The 22,961-nt window shown below is 41.4% G+C and overlaps 1 protein-coding gene and 1 pseudogene across 2 annotated transcripts in view; both read right to left on the reverse strand.

Moving 5' to 3' along the window:
- The window catches only part of METAP1D (methionyl aminopeptidase type 1D, mitochondrial), an 83,905-nt gene extending 63,112 nt beyond the window's left edge, over positions 1-20,793 (reverse strand). For both annotated transcript variants that reach the window (XM_088021636.1, XM_028125578.2), the window contains exon 1: positions 20,745-20,793. In XM_088021636.1, coding sequence (XP_087877762.1) covers positions 20,745-20,784 — 40 coding nt within the window. In that variant the 5' untranslated portion in view covers positions 20,785-20,793. The remainder of the gene's footprint in view (positions 1-20,744) is intronic.
- LOC114226111 (U6 spliceosomal RNA) lies at positions 19,819-19,918 on the reverse strand (annotated as a pseudogene).
- Positions 20,794-22,961: the final 2,168 nt, after the last annotated feature.

The following is a 22,961-nucleotide window of genomic DNA, read 5'->3' on the forward strand; positions in this document are numbered from 1 at the left end:
GTAAGTGACTTTCATTCTTCTTTATATATCTTCATAATACCTTAATATTACCACTACAGATAGTTAGTAAGGGCTTATTATGTGTCATGCACTGTGCTAAGAGCCAATGGTAGATGGTCCCCAATGAACCAGCCTCCTGGCATTCATACCCTGGTTGGCCACACTGTGCTGTTCTGTGTGATTGACAGCATATGGCAGGAGTGATGGAAGTCACTTCTCAGATTAGGTTATAAAGGACTGTGGATTCTGTCATGGGCACTCTGATTCTCTCTCTCTCTCAAATCACCAGTTCTAGAAGAAGCAGGCTGCTATGTTGTAAGCAGTCCTGTGTGTAAAGACATAGGTGGCAAAAACGTGAAGTCTCCACAAGTAACGGAGGCCTGCTGTGAGCCATGTGAATGAGCTTGGAAACAGGTCTTCCAGCCCCAATCAAGTTGTGAGATGAGTGTTATCTCCAGCCAATAGCTCAACTGCAACCTCCTGAGAGGTCCTGAGCCAGGGGCACCCAGCTAAGCCACGCCCAGGTTCCCGGCCCTCAGGAACTGTGACATGATAAGTGTTTGTTGTTTGGGATAACTGGTTAACATAGCAATAGGTGACTAATACCACTGTCAGGCATTATTTCTTAAATCCTCATAGCAGCCGAGTAAGGTTGGTACTTGTCTCGTCCTGATTTTAAAAAATGAAGAAACTAGAGGCGCCGGGGTAGTCAGTCCGTTGAGGGGCCACCTCTTGGTTTTGGCTGGGGTCATGATCTCAGGGTCATGGGATCCAGCCCTGGGGTGGGCTCTGCGCTCAGTGGGGAGTCTGCGTGAGATTCTCTCTCTTCCTCTCCCTCTGCCTCTCCCCCATCCTGTCTTCATGGAGCTTACACTCTGGTTATGAGAAACAGACATAAATATATGAAAGATAGTGATTAGTGTTATGGAGAAAATACAGGGTGATTAGGTCCTGCTAAGGTGACATTTGAGTAGATAAAAAAAGAAATGAATCTGTGAGCAGTGTAGATAGCTCAAGGAAGAGTGTTAACACGCAGAAGAATGGCAAGGGCAGAATGTGCTGGCTGTGTTCAAGGAACATTAAGGAAGCCACTGTGACTGAGAAGGATAGCTTGGGAGGATGACGTGTCTGGAAGCCAAATGATGAAAGTGTTTGAAGGAGGAGGAGGTAGTTAACTATGTCAGGTGTTGCTGGTAGTTCGCATAACATAAGGGCTCTTCGGATTTAGTGATTGATTTGGTGTTTTTTTTTTTAACGAGAGAAGTGATGGAGTCATAGGATCTACTTTTAAAAAGTAATTTAAGAGAAATTAAGAGGAGAGAAATTAAAAATGGAGTATAGACTGTTTTTGAAGTTTTGCTCAGAAGTGGAGTTGAGAAATGGGCAGCTAGAGGAAGACACAGGATAAAGTTAGATGACTTTATTTTTGCTTTTTAAAAAGGGATGTACAATTTACATACAATGAAATGCACACTAAGTACATGATTCAGTGAGGTTTGAGGTCCCCCCCCACAAATAGCTGCTCTGGGGGGGATTGAATTTAAAACCCAATTTTTGGGAGATTGAGACATGCAACAGATCTGGTGGGCGGCATTCCTCTTTGTTTTGTTTTGTTTTTGAAACAATTGCACACTTACAGAAAAGTTGGAAATGTAAAAATACAAAGACCTTTTTTCCCTGAACTATTTGAGAATAAATTGCTGACTTGATGAACCATCACCACATACTCTTTAATGTATGTTTACTGTGAACAAGAACATTAGTATACATGGCCAGAATATAATCATCAAAATTAGAAAATTAATATCAATACATTATCACCATTTAATTCTCAGACTCTTTAAATTTTCCCACTTGTCCCCAAAGACCCTTTATAGCAAAGGGATCCAGTTTAATTAGGATCAGGGCTTACATCTGGTTGCCTTGTTTCTTTTGTCCCCTTCAGACTGGAACAGTTGTCAGTCTTTTCTCGACTTTCATGACCTTGACACCTTTGAAGATGGCAGACCAGTTATTTTGTAGAATGTCCCTCAGTTTGGGTTTATCTGATGTTTGCTCATGGTTATTTCAGGTTCTGTATCTTTGGTAGGGATATCACAGAAGTGATGTGCAGATCTTACAGCACCTGTCAGTTTTTCATTAAACTTCCAATTCATTTATTTAGTTCCCATTTTATTGAGTGGATTATAATCTGTTCCTATAATTTATTTTGGTCCTTATATTGTCCCTGATTTGGCCGGTGGGAGCCCAGTTCATGCTGGCTTCTATGTTTTGTTTATTTTTTTAAGGATTTTATTTATTTATTAGAAAGAGAGCACGAGAGTGGGGTGAGGGGCAGAGGGAGAAGCAGACTCCCCGCTGAGCAGGGAGCCCAATGCGGGACTCGATCCCAGGACCCTGGAATCATGACCTGAGCCAAAGGCAGACGCTTAACCAACTGAGCCACCCAGGAGCCCTGGCTTCTGTGTTTTTACATGTCCTCCTCCTTATCTGATTATACTTCATTCTTTGATTACTTTCTGGAACAAGATATTCTAAGCTCATCTGTTATCTCTGCAACGGCTCTGGAATCAGCCATTTCTCCAAGGAGCCTTGTTGGCTTTTCCCTCCCCACCCCTCTCCCCCCATCCCTCCCTCTCTCTCTCTCTCTTTGTTTCTGAAGAGGAAAATGGCATTTCAAAGCCAAGATCTGCTAGGTGAGCAGGTGAGCTCACTGCTGTTAGTGTTCTCACATTAATGAGAGTGGGCCTTCTCAGTGGACAGAATTTTGCTCCTTCCCTTTCTTTTTTTTTTTTTTCCCTAAAGATTTGTTTATTTATTTGAGAGAGAGAGCACGAGCAGGAAGGGCAGAGGGAGAGGAGGAGAGAATCTCAAGCAAACTCCGAGCTGAGTGCAGAGCCTGACGCAAGGCTCTGTCTCATGACCCTGAGATCATGACCCGAGCCGAAACCAAAAGTCAGAGGCTTAACCGACTGAGCCACCCAAGCACCCCAAACTGTGCACTTTATATAGGTGAACCGTATGGTCTACGAATTATATTTCGATAAAGTTGTTTAAAAAAAAACAAAACTAAAGGCCTCCATACTTCTCTAGAGCCACCACCATCACTTTTCATCAGTTCCTTCCATTGCTAAAATTTTGGTCTAAGTCACCATGACTTCCTGTGGCCAAATTCACTGACCTTTACTGAACCATCAGGAAACTTCCTCCTGAGCCTCTCTTTTCCTGACTAGGCTATTGGTTTCTGCCAATTCCTGTTCTGCTTTGGCAACTCCTCTCCTCCTATAAGTCCCCTTTTAACCACCAGAGCCTGTGGATTTCTCCCCTGCATCATTCCTCCTGCATCCATCTCTCCCCTTCCTTCCTGTGGTCACTGCATTAGTTCAGGCCCCCATTTCTCTGTTTCTACCACCACCTCCTAACTGACCTGCAATGGTTTTTCCTCTCCAATACATCCACGACACCACCAACAGCACATGTGAACAGAGACCCCACTTCACTTGTTTGTCAAAAAACTCTGCTGCCCATAAGACAGACCCTCAGGTGGCCCTCAGGGCTCTCCACGACCTGGCCCTAACCTGTATTATTAATCATCTCCTATAACTCCCCTACACAAATGCTCAGCTCTAGCCAAACATTCCACTCCAGAGCGCTCTAGCCATGTCTTGACTTCTCCTGTACCCACATGGCTTTCCCACCACTGCCCTGCCTTAGCCCCTTAGGAATGGCCCCACCCCCAGGCTCCTTGCTGACCGCCTGACTCATCTATCAAGGCGCAATTCAACAGAGTGCCCAATTCTGTGAAGTGAGCACTCCCCCTCCAAATGAGCTTTCCTTCCTCTTATTCTCAGAGCCCCATTATATGTTTTGCACTGTTAAATGTATGTTGCTGCTGCCTCCAGTTAAATTAAAAACTATACGCGCCCATTCAGAAGTCACCTCCATCATGAAACTGCTGACTACCCTCAAACCTTTCCATTTCCTCACTCTTCACTCCCACTATACCTGTTCTTTGACCTGGCTAGTAATTCTCATCTTAGAACTCCTTACCCCCCAAACTATCAGCCTCTTCTCTTTTTACTTCTACAACCTAGATTATTCATTATAATAATAATGGACCCAGAAATAAATGAAATAGACAGGGTCCGTGTCCTTAGGAAACTTACAGCCTAGGGTAGACTCTAGAATTCATTAAATCAATCCCCTTCTTGCCAACCACCTACTTCCCTGACACCCTGGTCTTTCCAGGGCATCCACCTGGAAAACTCCAGTCAATTCCACTATCTACCTTCACTCTTTCATACACACAAGAAGATGCCCATTTGGAGAAAATCACATAGTAGCAATGAATGGGGCCATTGCAAATACACTGACTCTAATTTCACTTGGATCTCAACACTGCTGGGCAATCCTTCTATTATCCCTTATCAGTTTCCTCTCCTATTTCCCAATCCCCTACCTCATTTCATCTCCGATCTCTGCAAACATGTACAGAAAGAAATAGAAGTCATTGGGGGAATGAGGAGCTTCTTCAAATTTCTTTTCCCTCTCCCACTTGAAGAACTATCTACATGCATACCTATCATTTCTCCAACCCTAAGGGAGAAGTCTAGTATCTTCACCTCTTCTCACACACGTGCTTCAGCTGTCCCATTCAGGTGGCCCCCAAATCCTATATACTTACTGCCAAAAGTAGCTGGTTCCAACCCCCTCTCTGGCTACTCCCTAGCTCTCACCCTCCTTGGCCTACCACATTAAACTAGCAAAGCTCTCAGAGGCTGCAGAGTTTCTCACCTCCGTCTCTGCCTTTGGATAAGAGGGTGCCTTTGGACAACCTGTCTCTAGACTCCTTCTTCTGACCAGGCCCTCCTTGCACAGCAGGACTCAATCCAGTCTTCTCTGTGAAGCTGAAGACCCCTCGGTCTATACTGGATGATCCCATTGCACCACTTGCTTACGTCTCTCTGTGCATCTATCTTACTCTGTTGCAGTAACTGACTTACATGTCTGATCCCCCCTAAAAGACTGTGAACTCAGAGAGGACAAGAAACGTGGATTTCAAGTCCATTACAGTGTTAGTGTCACATTCTTCATTACCTAGGTTCCTTTTGTGTTTCCACAACATGTCGATCAAATCTCTTCTCTCTCCCTGTTAATTTACTGCTTTGTGATCAGAGAATGTAGTTCATGTAATTTTTTTTCTAGAACTTTTTAAGGTTTTTAGTGGCATAACATCAAATTTTATCCCAATTTCATGTATATTTGTAAAAAACAATCTTTAATCCAAGGTATCAAATTTAATATTAAATCAGATTTACTAATTATAACATTCTGAACTTCAGTAACCTTATTATGTCTACTTCAATTGCCAAATTAGAGGCGTGCTAAAGTTTCCCACTATGATTGTGGTTTTATCCTTTTGCTTTTAACAGCTCTTGCTTTATGTATTTTATGTATTTTAACATGTATTTTGCTTTATGCATTATGTATTTTGCTTTATGTATTATGTATTTATGTTATTTGATTCATATTCATTATTAATAACTATATTGAAACAACACTAACTAGCCACTTTTCCTTCTCCTTATGGAATTTGCATTCTGGTGGGGAGATGGGCAACAGCAACAAAAATGACAAATAAGTAAATCATACAGTGTGTTACAACGTGTTAAGTGCTATGAGTAGGGCCTTAGAGGATATTATAAGGACTTCGGCTCTTACTCTGAGTGAAACAGGTTTTGAACAAAAGAGTGACATGGTCTGACTGACATTTTTAAAAGTTCAGTCTGGCTGTTGTGCTGAGAATCGAGTTGAGGAGGGTGAGGGTAGAAACAGGGAGACCAGCAGTGGGTTATTACAGTAATCCTGGTAAGAAACAACAGTGGCTATAGAGGGGAGGGGGGTGGGGGGATGGGTTAGCCTGGTGATGGGTATTAAAGAGGGCACATTCTGTGTGGAGCACTGGGTGTTATGCACAATGAATCATGGAACACTACATCAAAAGCTAATGATGTATGGTGATTAACAATAAAATTTTTTTTAAAAAAAGAAACAACAGTGGCTCAACTCAGGGTGGTGACAAAAATGCATTCTGGGTATATCTTTTTTTTTTTAAGATTTTATTTATTTATTTATTTATTTAAAGATTTATTTATTTATTTATTTATTTGACAGAGACATAGCAAGAGAGGGAACACATGCAGGGGGAGTGAGAGAGGGAGAAGCAGGCTTCCCGCCGAGCAGGGAGCCCAATGCGGGGCTCGATCCCAGGACCCTGGGATCATGACCTGAGCCGAAGGCAGATGCTTAACCAACTGAACCACCCAGCCGCCCCTTTTCTGGGTATATCTTAAAGGTAGAGTAAACAGGATTTCTTGGCAGATTAGGTACAGAGTGAGAAGAAGAAAGGAACTGGGGGTGATTCAAAGGTTTATGGTCTGAGAAACTGACAGACAAAATTAACCATCAACTAAGGTAGGGAAGTTTTTGGAATGGAGCAAATTTTAGGGAAGAGATTTTAAGTCCAGTTTTAGAGTTTTGGACATGTTGATTTTGAGATGTCTTAGACATCCAAGTGGAAATGTTCAGTAGGCAGTTGAATGTATGAGCCTAGAATTTAGGAGAAAGGTCTTGGCTGAATGCATAAATATGGGAGTTGCCAGCTTAATGGATCTGATGAGATTATCAAGGGAATGGTGAGTGTACAGAGAGAAAAGGTACATGAATTTCTTTGTTCTGTTTGATGCTTCTTGCCCTAAATTCTCTTCTGCCCACTTGTAATATTGCTACTTTGCTTTTTCTCAATGAATATTTCTGTTGACAAATTTGGCCATGGGTTAATTTTCTAGCTCAGTTCTCCTGGAAACCTGATAAAGATGGAATGTCAGCCATCATATTAAGTACTATCACTTATGATAAAAAATTACTCCAGATTGATTAACTTCACTGAAGCTACAGATAAATTTTAAATATCTAGCGAAAACCTATACTTTGTTGTGTGTGGTGACTCCAGGATCTGCAGGAGACAGTACATGCCTGCGTGAACTCCCAAGTGGCTCTTTGTAGGCTTTCTACTGAAATTAGTTATTGCTGGCTAGTAAATATTATAAACTGTTCCAGTTACCATTGCTGTATAACAAGTTAATCAAAACTTGACAGTATAAAAGAAAAAAAACCTAATAATTTTATTATGCTCATGGATTATTTGGGTCAGGAATTCCAAAATGAATGTCTGAGGCTGCTTGAAGTCTAAGGCCCTTAGTCAAGAAGACTTGAAGGCTGAGGATGATTCAATGGTTGAGGCTAGAACCCTCTGAAGGCTCATCCACTCACATGTCTGGTGATGCAATGACTCAAAAACTAGATTTCCTGACCAGACCACCTTCAAGTAGCCTCTCCAAGTGGCTTGGCTTTCTCACAGCACGGTCGCCCCAGGGAAGTTGGTTTTTTTACAAGACAACCCAGGCTCTAAGCATGACTGTTCCAGTGAACAAGGCAGAGGCTGCATCCCTTTTTATCCCCTTTCATGACAGCCTTGAAAGTCACAAAGCATCACCTCCCCCATTCTCTTTTGGTTGAAGCAGTCACAAGACAGTGTAGATTCAAGGAGAGGGGACATAGACCCCACTTTTCCAAGGAGGAGTATCAAAGAATTTAGATAATCTAAGGGAAACGCCTTTTTTTCCCCCCAAATCACATCTTACTTTAGGAAATTAATGAAAGCCATGCATATTTTCTTTCAGAAATCTGCTCATGTAGACAAAATTTTGCATATATCTGGGAAGTTCATTCCTTCTCTCTCCATTGCATTCAAGAAACAGCCTTCAATTGTCACAGCTCACACTTATCCCATTAAGGACTCCTATGTCCACTCCCCTGATTCTGGGCTGCCTTGTGATTGCTTCAACCAATGGAGAACATCTGCCATAAGGAAAGGGGCATTTCTTATGCTAGGTGTTGTCACAGGTTCTCTCACTTAATTTTCATTTGACTTAGATGACTTTATACCCTCTCCTTTTTTTAACAGATGAAGTGAAATTCAGAAAGTTTAAGTTATTTTTTAAATAGACTTAATTTATTTTTATTTTTTTAAGATTTTGTTTATTTATTTGACAGAGAGAGAGAGAGAGAGAGAGAGAGCGCACACAAGCAGGACGAGCTGCAGGCAGAGGGAGAGGGAGAAGCAGGCTTCCCGCTGAGCAGGGAGCCCAATGCTGAGCTTGATCCTAGGACCCTGTGATCATGACCTGAGCCGAAGGCAGACACTTAACCAACTGAGCCACCCAGATGCCCCTAGACTTCATTTTTAGAGCAGTTTTACGTTCACAGTGAAGTTGAGTGGAAAATTAAGTTACTTTTCTTCATCATGTGATAAGTCGTAGAGACAGCATCCAAAATCAGATCTTTATCCAGTTGCCTTTCATCTTATATACAATGACCCTTTGGATATTAAGAAGCATATTTATTGTAAGCACAAGATCTGACATTTCACTAGATGCAAAATTGAGTCTCTTGCTATAGTGTGAATGACTAATGCTATGAGACTCAACTTGCAACAAGCTCTGGGGGACATTCAATCCTTTTTACCTTATAATCTTCTACTCTAACATTAAGTTATAGTAAGAATTCCCTAAATTCATTTTTCAAAATGTTACTTCTGTCAATAGCTTTTGGTTTTCTACTTTGAATCTTGCAATCCTGCCTTAGGATTCTGTTTCAATACTGCATGATCCTTACATATACTTTCATAAAATTAAAGCAGTAGATACACAATTAAAAATAAACCCACATTACTCTAAGCAACTCATTGGTCACTTTTGGAAGATAAAGTTGTTATTTAAAAACTAGTAAATAAAGAGAACAAACCAAGCATTTAACTTTCCAGGATGATATCTATCAGGGTAATTAAATACTTGATGAGAAAGTTTCTCTCTGTAGACATTTTTCAACAATAAATCAAGAAGGAATGATTGAATTAAGATACTGCCATTTTGCAAACTCCGATGACCTAATGGAGCCAAGTAATGATCACCAGTGGCCACTAACATCGCAAAAAGCAACACCCTATGAAGTATTCTTGCTCCTCCCCCAAAAAAGTCTAACCTAAATCAGGCCAGGCCTTAGATCTAACAGTGAGCTTACAGAGGAACATTTTAAATGAGCCCATTAGATATACAATCTGCAAAATCCAGAATGTGGAAAGCTCCATAGGGCAGATATACTAACCAGCTGCTTCAACAAATAAATTTCAAGAAAAAAAGACCAAAAAGTGGGAAAGTAAACCTATAGATTAAAAAAAAAATGGGGGGCACCTGGGTGGCTCCATTGTTAAGCGTCTGCCTTCGGCTCAGGTTGTGGCCCCAGGGTACTGGGATCGAGCCTGCATCAAGCCCCGTGCCCTGCTCGGCAGGAAATCTGCTTCTCCCTCTCCCACTCCCCCTGCTTGTGTTCCCTCTCTCACTGTGTCTCTCTCTGTCAAATAAATAAAATCTTAAAAAAAAAAAGTGACTTTCTCTTCTGGCCATGTTGACATAACTGTTACTAGAATTCCCTCCTGTCCTACACAACTAAATTAACTAGACAAAACATGAAGGAGCTATTTTTTTTTAGCACTGGATATTGAACAATGCAAACGGTGAACCTTGAGGGTAAACAAATACACCAAGTGAACCCAGACTGTCCCCAATGTTCTGCCTGGGGAAACCATTCCAATTGTGGCATTTGGAGGTGGAAGCTGAGCCAAACACAGCACCTCGCTGCTTAGTTAGGGAGGCAGAGAGCAGAGATCTGGTTGCTGACGCAGCGGGAATCTGCATGTCACAGTAGTGGAAGGGAGGCACAAGGCCTACTAGACAGTAGCTGCCGTAGGCTGAGTGTGAACAGGGATTCTAGAGGTTGCAGGGCCAAGAGAAGTTGGAGTCCCAGCTTAAACAGAGTTGAAAAACCTCACTGAGCTTAAAATGCATTGAACTGAGACCTCAGAAAGACCATGCCTTAGGAGTAAGAACCACACATTAGCTGAGCAAGGGTGGGCAAATTAAGACCTGGCTCACTGTTTTTGTAAAGAAAATTTTATTGGAATATAGCCATGCTCACTTGTTTAATACTATTTATGCAGCTTTTGCACTCTATTGGCAAGTGGAAGAGTTGCAATAGAGACCACAGGGTCCACAAAAGCCTAAGATATTTACTACCTGGCCCTCTATAATAGAAAAAGTTTGCAGACCTCTGCACTAGAGTAAGGGCTACACTCTAGGTCTAAGGGCAAAACAAACAGATCCACTCTAACAAAGAATAAAACCAAGGCTGGTGGAAACAAAAAGATTTTCCAGTGATTTAACTGCCTGTCAGAACAAAACTCAACATATTTTAAAGAAAAACAACATAATCTGTACAAGGTATTATTCATTATGTCACATATACAATTCCATATTAGATAACATTTAAAGAAGCAGAAAAATGTGACCCCACAATCAAGGGAAAAAAAAAAGGTAGACCTCACCTGTGCCCACCCCAGGCCAGGGGTTCTCCACCTCCATCCAGTGAGATGCACCATGCACTGATGACAATGCAGTGGACAAGGGCAAAGTGAGGGTCACCAGGCTCAGACTGGGGCTAATGCTTCTGGCACTGCACCTACCCACACAGATTTATTCAAATCAAATAACTGTTGTAACACTTTCAAGTAACTCCTCCCAGAATTTCTTGGCTGCCCCAAATCCAGCTGGTGCTCTGCAGTCCACAGCTAGTTTCTCTAGTTTCTTTATGATCCTGTTATCCCTTCTATATCTATTCTGTTTAGAGATTCAGGCCAAGAAACACCTATACTATCCCATCTTCTAAACCCAATTCAAATGGCATCTAGACATCCAGTGTGACAAGGAAAAAACAGGTCTTCATCAAATCTGCTAATTCCACACCTTATTGACTCAGAGAATGCTTAGGATCCCAAATTTGATTGGTTTGAAGAGCATGTGAAGGTTTTGATTGTTTTGAAGAGTATGTGAGGGTTTTGACTAGATGATAAAGGTCAATATTAACATTCAAAATGAGTTGAGATGATTACTTTAATGTGGCTTAAGAAATATGGACACGTAAAACTCTACTTTGAAAATGAGAATAGGGGCATCTGGGTGGCTCAGTCAGTTAAGCATCTGACTCTGGATTTCAGCCCATGATCTCAGGGTTGTGAGATCAGCCCCACATTGGGCTCTGCGCTGGGTGTGAAGATTGCTTAAGATTCTCTCTCTCTCCCTCTGCCTCCCCTCCCTCTCTAAAAGAAAGAAAGGAAAGAAAGGAAAGAAAGAAAGGAAAGAAAGAAAGAAAGGAAAGAAAGAAAGAAAGAAAGAAAGAAAGAAAGAAAGAAAGAAAGAAAGAAAGAAAGAAAGAAAGAAAGAAAGAAAGAAAAAAGAAAGAAAGAAAGAAAAAAGAAAGAAAGAAAAGAAAGAAAGAAAATGAGAATAATTTTTTCTTACCTAGAGATAAAGAATGGAATGTGGAACAGAGATTCAATTTTCGTTTGGTTAAATCTTCAAGGCCATAAAACAGGTAATACAAAAAGCTTTCCATGAGCTCCTTTAGAAGAAATTTCTAGACATTACTATAAATCCTCAATGCACTGTTTCAGCAGTACTGATATAACGCCTGTGTACTCAGGATAAAGTTTTACATTGTTAAGCTATTACTGTTCTCTTTGAGAACTGAACTCTTCCCCCTCTGCGGCTTTGGGTTTGACATTGCATTTGACTTTTTATATAGTAATTGACATGTGCCAGGGCAATGATGGATTGGAATCTACCCCAAATCAAAGCATAATGAGTGAATTTTGTTTATATACTTATCACCTATTCTTCATCAACAAAAGCATGAGATTCATTTAGCTAAACTGATTCCAAAGAGTCAAAATACATTGACCTCAATTAATTTCAAAATGCTTATTTCTGCATATGTTGAATAGTTTTTACAATTTAAAAATGTATCTGTAAAAAGAAAAAAAAGATAGGATCACTCACACACACACAAACACATACACACACGCGTATCTGTTTTGAAGGTAAAATTGTGAAATCTTGAAATTAAAAAGGCAAATATGTGCAGGAGCCACAACTGTAAATCAAGTATTTGGGAAGTGAAAACTGGAAACTTACCTACATTAAATTCAGAAAGACTTTTATACTCTTTCTATAAATAGTTTTTTAAAAAATCAGAGAGGTGCCTAGGTGGCTCAGTCAGTTAAGCATCAGACTCTTGATATCAGCTCAGGTCATGATCTCAGGTTTGGAGGATCTAGCCCTACGTTGGGCTCTGTGCTCAGCAGGGAGTCTGCTTCTCTCCCTCTACCCCTCCCCCTGCTATTGTGCTCTTGCATGCACTCTCTCTCTCTCTTTTTAAAGATTTTATCCCTTTATTTGAGAGAGAGAGACAGAGACAGAGTACGAGTGGGGAGGAGGAAGAAGCAGACTCCCCACTGAGCAGGGAGCCCAACACGGGGCTTGATCCCAGGACCCTGGGACTGTGACCCAAGCTGAAGGCAGATGCTTAACTGACTAAGCCACCCAGGCACCACCCTCTTCCTCTCTTTCTAAAATAAATAAATACATCTTAAAAAAAAAAAACAAAACTCAATCAGAATACCCATATTTAGCATACTTTCTGTTCTCAGTCAGTATCTTTAGATAGTTAGAACCTGATCCTAAGCCTAACGTGGGCCTGACTCTGGAGAGTAAATCTTTTCACAATTGCCTCAATGCACAGAAAGCTTTTTAAAAATAGACCCTCTCTAAGGTCTTTTGTTTTCATGGTCACACGCTAAAGCTTAGATGTTCCAGTATCTAATATGGCCACACTGGTCTTGATAACCAAAGTCATTTTTTTCTCATCTTCACGAACCTACGCTGGAACAACCATATCCAACAGATCTCAAGCTACTGTGTGTGTGAATGAACATTCCGTTTTGTTTCATATCTGAATGCTGTACATCTATTTCAGGTTGTACATTGTGTTTGTGTATTTACGCTTTGATTAATAGTAACTTCTCATGTTATAGAATTGATCTGCATTGACACAAACTGTAAATAAAAAGAAATGGCTGAGAGAACAGAAAACCAAGCAGTCAGTAAAACAGGAACAGACCCTGAAATCACCCAGATGACGGAATTAACAGATAAGGACTTTAAAAATGGTTAGTAAAAATATGTATGTTCAAGTACTTAAAGGAAAAGGTAGACATAATAAGTGAACATCTGGGAAATCTCAACAGAGAAATGGAAACTATAGGAAAAGAACCAATCGAAAATTCTAGAACTGATATGTAGGATATATGAAGAAAATAAAAAGGGCTCCCTGTCTTTCAGAGATACATAATGAAAAATCTACAGGTGAAATTATATGATATCTGGGATGTGCTTCAAAATAATCCAGTTTCAGGGAGAGAGTGGCTAGGGGTAAAGCTAAAACAAGAGTGGCCATAAGTTGGTGATTATTATAACTAGGTGAGAGGTATGTGGGAGTTTATCTTACTGCTCTCTCTACTTTTGTGTATGTTTGAAATTCTCCATATTCTGGGGCGCCTGGGTGGCTCAGTCAGTCAGTCGTCTGCCTTCAGCTTAGGTCATGATCTCAGGGGTCCTGGGATTGAGCCCCCGAGGCTAGTTGGGCTCCCTGCTCAGTGAGGAGTCTGCTTCTCCCTTTGCCCCTCTCCCCCCACTTGCATATGTGCACACACTCTCTCTCAAATAGTTAAATAAAGTCTTAAAAAAAAAGAAATTCTCCATGTTCAGACGCTAAAAAAGAAAATCCAATCCCCACAAGAAAAAGCTGTTTTAACTGCAAAATAATACGTTCAAGTGATGTTCTGCATGCATATTATTCTCCTTCCATCTTTCCAAATTCCCTAAGATATATAGCATCCACTCTGCATTTTCAAAGATTTCCAGTGCTTGGGGAAAGTGGGCATTTCATAGAAACTGAGTATTTAGAAAATTTTCTCTTTCTCTCTCTCAGTACGTTATATACTTAGACACACATTAGGATACTGGTGTTTCATTTTACAAAATCGGATATTAAACTGTTCTATAACTTGCTTTTTCCAAACAATATATGTTGTAGACATCATTCCATGTCAACAAATACAGGTCAACATCATGGGTTTTTTTTTTTTTTTTTTTTTTAATGACTGCAAGTATTCATCATTGAGGATCTACATGTCCTACACTGTGCACTGAGATTTTATAATTTCAGTAGGAGACAGGAGCTATGTGTTAGAGAAAGCTGTTTCAAGCAGAGGAAAAACATAAGAACATATATGGCTTTAGGGACATGTCTGACTTTAGAGAATTTAGGACTATTATTTGATTATTAAGTATGTCTTAATCTATGAGTAACAAGCTATATTATAATAGAGTTGGAAGGTATTTGTTAAAAAATATATTAGCGGGGCGCCTGGGGGGCTCAGTTGGTTAAGCGGCTGCCTTCGGCTCAGGTCATAATCCCAGGGTCCTGGGATCGAGCCCCGCATCAGGCTCCCTGCTCGGCAGGGAGCCTGCTTCTCCCTCTCCCTCTGCCTGCCTCTCTGCCTACTTGTTCTCTCTCTGTATCTCTCTGCCAAATAAATAAACAAAATCTTTAAAAAAATAAAATAAATAAAAAAATATCATATTAGCAAAAATCCATTTCATTCTCTGGCTAGCAACATGAAGAGTTTAAGTCACAGGAAGCTCCTTATTACATTAGCATTTTCCAAACTGCACATAGACTACATCCCAAAACTTAATTCTAACTTGGTTTGGCAAAATTGAGGATACATTTTCCTACAGAAGCTATACAAGATAGTAAGGATCTCAGGTCAATCGACAAAAGTTTAAAGTACTTAATTCATGAGGTACAACAGCCCCTCCCTGACCTGGAGGTTAAATTTTTGAAAACCATTATGGTAAGAGAATTCTCAGCAGAAGAATCGATGGCTTTAGAGTCACAAATGAACAGAAGCACTTGTAAATACTTTTTACATTTGTTAAACTAAAAAAACCAAGAATGAAATATTAGTAGCATTATATGCATCTTAAATTACAGTATAGTAATGCATAATAATACAAATATTCTATTTGGATATATGACATAATACTTGGATAACAAAAATGCTTAATATATAAAATTCAAACACATCAAACACAAAAAAGTAAAAATCAGTCCAATCTCACCATCTAGAAATAACAACTATGAACATTTGAGTGAACATCATTCTAGATACCTCTTTGTGCATACATACACGAGAAAGCAAAGTTACATACTTTTACATAAGGGGGATACACTGTTCTATACCCTGCCTTTTTTTCCTCAATATGTGTCAATGACTATTTAAGTCTACAGTACATCGGCACCATCTTTTTTTTTCTTAAGATTTATTTATTTGAGAAAGAGAGAGAGCATGAGCAGGAGGGGCAGAGGGAGAGGAAGAGAGAATCTCAGATTCCATGCAGAGCATGGAGCCCCATATGGGGCTTGATCTCATGACCCTGAGATCATGACCTGAACCGAAACCAAGAGTTGTACGCTTAACCGACTGAGCCACCCAGGTGCCCCTCGACATCATCTTTTCTAATGGCTGCATAGCACTCCAGTGCATGGATGAACCACAATTTATGTAGTCATTCTCTTACCAATGGACATTTCAGATTCTTTTTTTTTTAATGCTTTATTTATTTATTCATGAGAGTCAGAGAGAGAGAGAGAGAGAGAGAGAGAGAGGCAGAGGCAGAGGCAGAGGGAGGAGCAGGCTCCCCGCCCAGCAGGGAGCCCGATGCGGGACTCGATCCCAGGACCCTGGAATCACGACCCAAGCCGAAGGCAGACGCCCAACTATCTGAGCCACCCAGGCACTGGACATTTCAAATTCTGTCCAATATCACCAATATACAATTTCGTTCAAACACCTTTACATACTCATCATCATATTGGTCTCTTAGGATAAATTCCTAAAAGCAGAATTGTTAGGCAAAAGGCAGGTATACCTTACATCTTGACAGACATTGCCACCCAGCCCTCTGGAAAGGCCAGACTCTTTCACACACCCACCAGGCTTTCTTAGAGTTTGTGCCAGACTTGGCAACAGTCGGCCCCTCTCCTCTCACAGCGTCCGCTCCTTCCACATGGCTTGTTTCCACAGCAGGATAGTGCTTAGGTGCAGCATGGAAGTGGTTTACTTCCATCTGCTTCCTTCATCTCTCCCATGGCTACACTGCTTAAACTTCAAGCACTTCTCTTTTAGATTTCTTCCCTTCCCCCATTTCAACTTCTTTTTTTCTAAGTCTGATTCACAATTCAAATAACCTGGAATGAAATTCTCATAGTTGCCAAAAAAGATACACAGAAGTAAAAGTGCCTGAAATTATTCTTGGAGAGGTATGGAATATAAAAAAGGAAGGAAGGAAGGGAGGGAGGAAGGAAGGAAAAAAATTCACTATCTAGACCTGTTATGTGAAGGAAACTGACATTTTGAGATACTGATTCTTTAGGCCTACCATACAATCTCAGTGCACAAATATTTCTATAGGAGGTTGCAATCTGAAAGGATTTTCATTCAGTTATGAAATTGAGTACTTACCATGTGCAGACACTGTGCTCCAGGCTTTGGGGAGACAAAGAAGGTAAGACACACCTGTAAGAAGCTCCCATTCTATGGGGGCGATAGAGGTGTAAACTAATATTTTTTAGAGAAGTGTACATACTTTGATGCCAGGTGACAAGTGTTGTGGTAAAGGTACGCCCCAAGTGCTACATAAGCAGAGTGGGTTGGTTTGTCTGGGCAGAAGCGAAGAAAGCTTAAAGGAGAGATGGCATTTATGTGTGCCCTTGAGGAATGAATGGTTTGTCAGGTGAAAAAGGACATTGCAGGAGCACAATTAAGGAGGTGCACAATGGTTAACCTTAGCAGCCATATAAAGATAGGGAACTGACAGAAGATGAGGCTGAAAAGATAAAATGAGGCCAGACTGTGCTGGAATTGTCTCTCCATGCTAAGGGACTTCATCTCAGCAATGAAGAGTTCCCATAAGTTTTTCAGCAGGGAAGCATCATAATCAGAGCAGAATTTTAGAGACAGAACTGTAGTTGTGGGGAAGAGGAGGGACTGAGGTGGAGACCAGTTACAAAGGCCCTGTCTAGCCAAGGAATGGTAGACTTATACCTAGACCATGCCGAAAACTGGAGGGATCCGAGAAATGGGATTTACTGGGATTAAGAGTACACTTATCATGATGCGCACCAAGTAATGTATAGAATTGTTGAATCATTATATTGTACATCTGAAAGGAACACATTACTATAAGTTAATTATACTTGAATTAAAAATAAGTAAATACATAGCTTGGGGGTGGGGGAGAAATGGGATTTACTGGGGCACCTGGGTGGCTCAGATGGTTAAGTGTCTGCCTTTGCTCAGGTCGTGATCCCAGTGGCCTGGGACTGAGCCTTGTGTTGGGCTCCGTGCTCAGTGGGGAGTCTGCTTTTCCCTCTCCCTCTGCCCATGCCCCCTGCTTGTGTGCTCTCTCTCTCTCTGTCAAATAAATAAAATCTTAGGGGAAAAAAAGAAATAAAAAAAGAAATGGGATTTACTAACTCACTGGACAGAGAAAAAATTTTTTATAGATTTTATTTATTTGAGAGAGAGAGTAAGAGCATGGGGAATGACAAAGGGCGAGGGAGAAGCAGGCTCCCCACTGAGCAGATAGCCCGACGTGGTGCTCTATCCCAGGACCATGGGCTCATGACCTAAAATGAAGGCAGACACCCAACTGACTGAGCCACCCAGGCGCCCCAGGACAGAGAAATTAAAAAAAAAAAAAAAAAAGGTGGGTACCAAGAGAACGCAAATGCTTTCACTTAAATACTGACTGTATGGTAATACCATTGATGGAGATAGAGTCTATAAGCCCAGAAGAAGATGTGGAGAAAAATATTCAATTCCACGTTGGACCTGTTGAGTTTAAAGGGCCTAAGAGACATCTAGGAAAAGATTCCCAACATAGAGCTGGCATTGAGGCTGGTGCCTAGTTCCAGCAGACGCTCTGTTCATTTTTTACAAATCGCCTAGATTTGACAGTCATTGAGGTAGATAAATTTGATTGGTGACAACAAAGAGAGAAAGCAGGGATGAAAGTTTAGGACAAAATCCTGGGGAACAATAATATTTAGAAACCTAACAGAGAGCCTAGTGAAAGTCTGGGAAAATCAGAGAGGTAGAAGACAAGCCAGGCTCATAAAAGTGACCACAGTGTAAAGGAGAAAGTATGCCCCACTTACTTGCATTCCCCATTCCTTCCCATACAAAGGATCCTGTGTAATGCCTTCAGGAGCTGGAACAAGGATTCCTATAAGCGGGGTTGGGAGTGAGAGACTAAGCAAGGAAGAGTTCCTGGGAACTGACAGTAGGCATTATGTGCTATGATCTGGGATTTCCTGCCAGTGCTAATACCAGGGAATACTTTCATCTCTAAAAGGCTGTTGTTACCTTATCTCTTGCTTTCAACAGATTGATATGTCCTTTCTCCTTTCTAATGTCACTACTCACCGTTTCTACTCATCCCTTAGTCCATGATGGCAGAGAGCAAGTCTTAACAGCCTCTCAATTCAGTATGTTTAGTACGTATAACTTTGAGCCAGTTACTACGCTTGTTAAACTGGACAGATAAAACATAGCTCCTGCTGAACAAGAATTAACAGGAGTGGGGATGTTGAGAGGAGGTTGGTGACTACGGTCTATAGGGTATACAGTGACTAAAGCTACAGTGAGCTGGAGAGTCATGAAAGAAACCTCATGCCTTCTTAATGGGTTAAAAAAAATGTTTTCTGCCTATTTTCCAGGAAGGAAAGATGCACATAGATGCTGATGATAAACCCTGACACAGAAAGCCTTATAGTGAATTGATTTACATCAATTTAAGTGTGTGAAAAGGAAGAAGAGAGAGGACAGGAGCCTTCATGAATTTACCCTTCGTTTTCCATCCTCGGGGCAAGTGGTACAGGACAACCTGTCTGCATTTTAAAACTAGCTATGGATAGTCCATAAAAGTGACCTTTCCTGGTCACTAAATCTCTCCCTGATGACACATTTTCTGTCCCTTTTCTAGTCAGAAGATCCCTCTTTTAGTTGTTGCAGCACTGTGGTATATAATGGAATGGGTTATAGGAACCAATAACCTGACCTGGCTTCCCTATAGCAGTCTTTCCCAGGATTGTCTAAACCACCATTTGTCAAAATCAGAAGTCACCCCCCCAAAAAATTAATATGCTATTTCTGTAATCTGTGGGGATTATATACATACACACACACATATATGTGTATATATATAAAATGTACGTGTGTGTGTGTTTTGGTTCCTCCTCTCCCTCGACTATCTCCCCAGATCCTCTTCACCATTACCTGTGGTACACAAAAAAAGCCTAAACACCATTATTTCTTGCCAAAAGAGGAAACAGAAAAGTAACTTGATTAGTAAACAGAGTTTGGCCTGGAGCCCAGATCTTAAGAGATGTAAATTGGGGCTTTTTTCACAGGGCTGCATTCTCCTGTTGACTTCCCTCTAATAACCAACCAGCCCAAAATACTACTTACATCACCTTCTTCTTGCACATCTCTCCCTTCAAATCTTCCTGTGGCTCCTCTCAAAATCTGTGCGGCCTTAGTCATATTACTTAACCTCCCTGCCTCACTTTTCTCGTCTGCAAACCGAGAGTAACGCCTAACTCATTGGGTTTTATTTATTTCCTTTTCACAGTACAGTGTTCCTTTATTTACTTAATGATCTTAAAATTCTAATTCCAAAAAATATGGAACGCTTTACGAATTTGCACATCATCCTTGCGCAGGGGCCACACTAATCTCTGTATCATTCCTATTTTAGTATAGGTGCTGCTGAAGCACGCACTAACTCATTGGGTTTTAAAAGGTAGCTAGCATATATAAGGTGCTGACGCAGTACCATGTACTTAAAAAACACTTAATAAACGGTAGCTATTTACTATGAAAATATTTACCACACAGGACTGCTGTTCCTATGTGCCTGACACCTAAGCAGTCCCTCAAAATATGTTAGTTGCCCTCTTTCCCAATCCTTGAAACAACTTCCTATTCTTTCTAACCAAGATTCAGAACAAATCTAACAAGGATTTCCCTAATTTACCTCCAAAAGTATCTGCACATTTACTAAAGTATCACCATTCACGCAAGGGTAACACCTACTGAGAGCTACCCGGGCATGATTTCTTCGCTTCTTCACTTTAAGTCACTGTAACAGAATGATCACATGTTGCAAGTTTCCCAAAAGACGTATTGTATCATGCCAAGAGATACAAAACAATTGCTTTCTCTGTGGCAACTGGGTATCCAGGCGCGTTCCCGAGTTACCGTAGGTTCATCGCTCCGCAGCCAAAATAAGTAAGTTTGCTACACTAATCATACAACTGATGGGGGAAGAAAACTTCAGACAACGTTCCATAAACCTCAAGGAGTGACTGCGAATAGATGCCACGCAGTGACGCGGTCCAGGCAAATGACGAGTGAATAAATGTGTCGTGTTCCTGCTGCGTGTCCCTGTGTCAGCTTGTGTGTCTGCGTGTATCGGTAGAACTGAAAGTACATTCGTGTGCGCCGAAATGTTTGAGCGCGGGTGTGTAACCCCTTTGAACCCGGGTGCTTAGCGAGTGAGCTACCGTGCAAACCCCCGCGGTGCGATTCTCCAGGTGCTTACCTCCGCGCACGAGCAGGTGGACGCCGCTGGGCGCCGCCATGTTAGCGCCGATCACGTGGTCGCGGAGCATTCCTTTGCCTTCCCGCCCCGCCCCGCCCCGCCCTCTGGAACTGTCCAGTCGCAGCTCTGCCGAAGACTGGAGGCGCCGGGGCCGCCCCGGGGGAGCGCGCGTGCGCGCCGGGGGCTGACTGCGGGAGCCCCGGCAGCAAAGCGGCTCCGGCGCTAGGGCCAGCCTGGGAACCCGCGGCCCGCCGAGCCCGCTCCGGTCGCGAAAGGCGGGCTCCAGCCACGATTCGCGCGCTCGCTCAGAGCCCCTGAGCCCAGGTGGGATGGAAGAAGCCTGTCAGGTAAGCGTGGCATCCAATATTTGTAGCATCAACATTTTGGTGCATGGAAACGTGAAGTTGGGAGGAAAAAATAAAGCACAATCTAGCGTTCAACATAGCACTTTGCATCGTCGGGCACTCTCTTGCAATTTCCCTGAATTGAGTCGAAAGGTAAAATTTGGTTCAAAGTCACCAGCTGCCCCTATGCTGTCCCAGAAATTACATTACTCAGCAGGGACTCCAGGTAAGACAGGAATCTTTGTAGCTGCAAAATCAATACTGGATACCCCAGTGGGTCTGTTCCGGGGACTTCTCTTTCCCCAAGGACACTTCCCGCTCAATGGTATTAATTGGATTCTTAATCGTAAATCTGACTTTTAAGAATGAGAGGATGGTGCTGCCGAAAGATGAAGCCTACAGAAGGCCAATTATGAGACAAGTGAGGGTGCCGTTGTATCCCTAGTGATGATGGTGCCCATTCTTACCAAAATCACTTTTCCTCTTAGCTACATTTTGGGGCAGATTTCCATCCTGTCATAGACCAGGTGTTATTGATCTTAGTAGCCTGGTGCCAGGCAAAGAAGCTCGTATTTATGTCTGGTGAAGGAATTGAACTCTCCATGGAACCAGTCAAACCAAGAATTTAACGGTTTCCCAGACTTTTAATGCAGTAAAGACTGATAAAGATTCTTGGTGTGATGTTCCCTAATTAATTTTTAAGAATTTAAGTACACACTTGGTGAAACATCCAGACAATTCAGAAATGAATAAAGGAAAAAAGCCCAGGTCCCCTTCCTAACCCTCTCTGCGCACCACAATCCAGCTCTCCAGTCAGCCACTGTTGTGCATCATTCTGTGCCTTTTACAGGCAAATATGTGTAAATATTTTGAATGGACTCACATACTTACTGTTAGGACTTGCTTTTTGCACTCATTATAAACATCAAATCTTAGTTCAAACTCATTCTTTTTAATGACTACATAGTTTGATATTTTTACTTTCAAAGAATGATTGTGGCAGTTCATTAGAGGACACATGCTATACCTCTTGGAGACCCAGTTTTGGATGTTTTTGGGTCACCTTGAAAGATAAAGAGAAATAATGTTTTCCACTGAGGTAAGTAAGATGTGCAAGGATGAGAATGAAAAGTACTCCCACAGGTTACTTCAAGCTCCACCTTTTTCTCAGATCAGTTCCAGAGAGAGGACTTTTGAATATGGTATATCTGCTCTGTTCCCCTGCTACTAGAAAGAAAAGGAAAAGGAAACACCATGTGGAATCAGGTGGCCCCATCATAGTGGGATCCAGTGAGGAAATGCCCAATAAGTTCGCCATAGAATGTGGGTATCTAGGATGAGCTAGAAATGACACAGATGGGAACTTGCGCAGGTTATGTAGCTCATCCACTGACCTGATTTGGCTTATCTCATGCTATATCCCTCTGACATTAAAAGAATTCAAAGTTGCCAGTATGTGTCCTCCAAAATCATCAGTTTATGAGATAAATGCCAACAAGATAAAAGGCTAGACCACCAACATCTGAGGTCCCTTGCAATTCTAGCATTCTGTGATCCTGGAGAGTCAGGGTATTAGAGTGCTTTCATTTAGATGAGTAACCACTACTGACTCACTTCTCTACTCCATTTCTGCCCATCTTCACACCTGTAAAATGAAGGTTAATTATATTGTGGTGCTTTACTGATTTGAATTCCCACCAATATTCAGATTTTGCGCTTGGGATTCTTGAATAAAATGTTGAGTAGTTTTTCAAAACCAGAGTTCAAGAAATAAAGGATAACTTCTTAATACCTTCAGTTTCTGTGTCCAAAATTCATACTGTAATGTTAAAATATTTTTATTAATTGCGATTAATTATTGTTTTGTAGGTCT

The sequence above is a fragment of the Eumetopias jubatus genome, unplaced genomic scaffold, assembly GCF_037043125.1.
Source record: "Eumetopias jubatus isolate StellerSeaLion01/CBP00866 unplaced genomic scaffold, mEumJub1_p1.0 scaffold_3, whole genome shotgun sequence".
Lineage (NCBI taxonomy): Eukaryota > Metazoa > Chordata > Mammalia > Carnivora > Otariidae > Eumetopias > Eumetopias jubatus.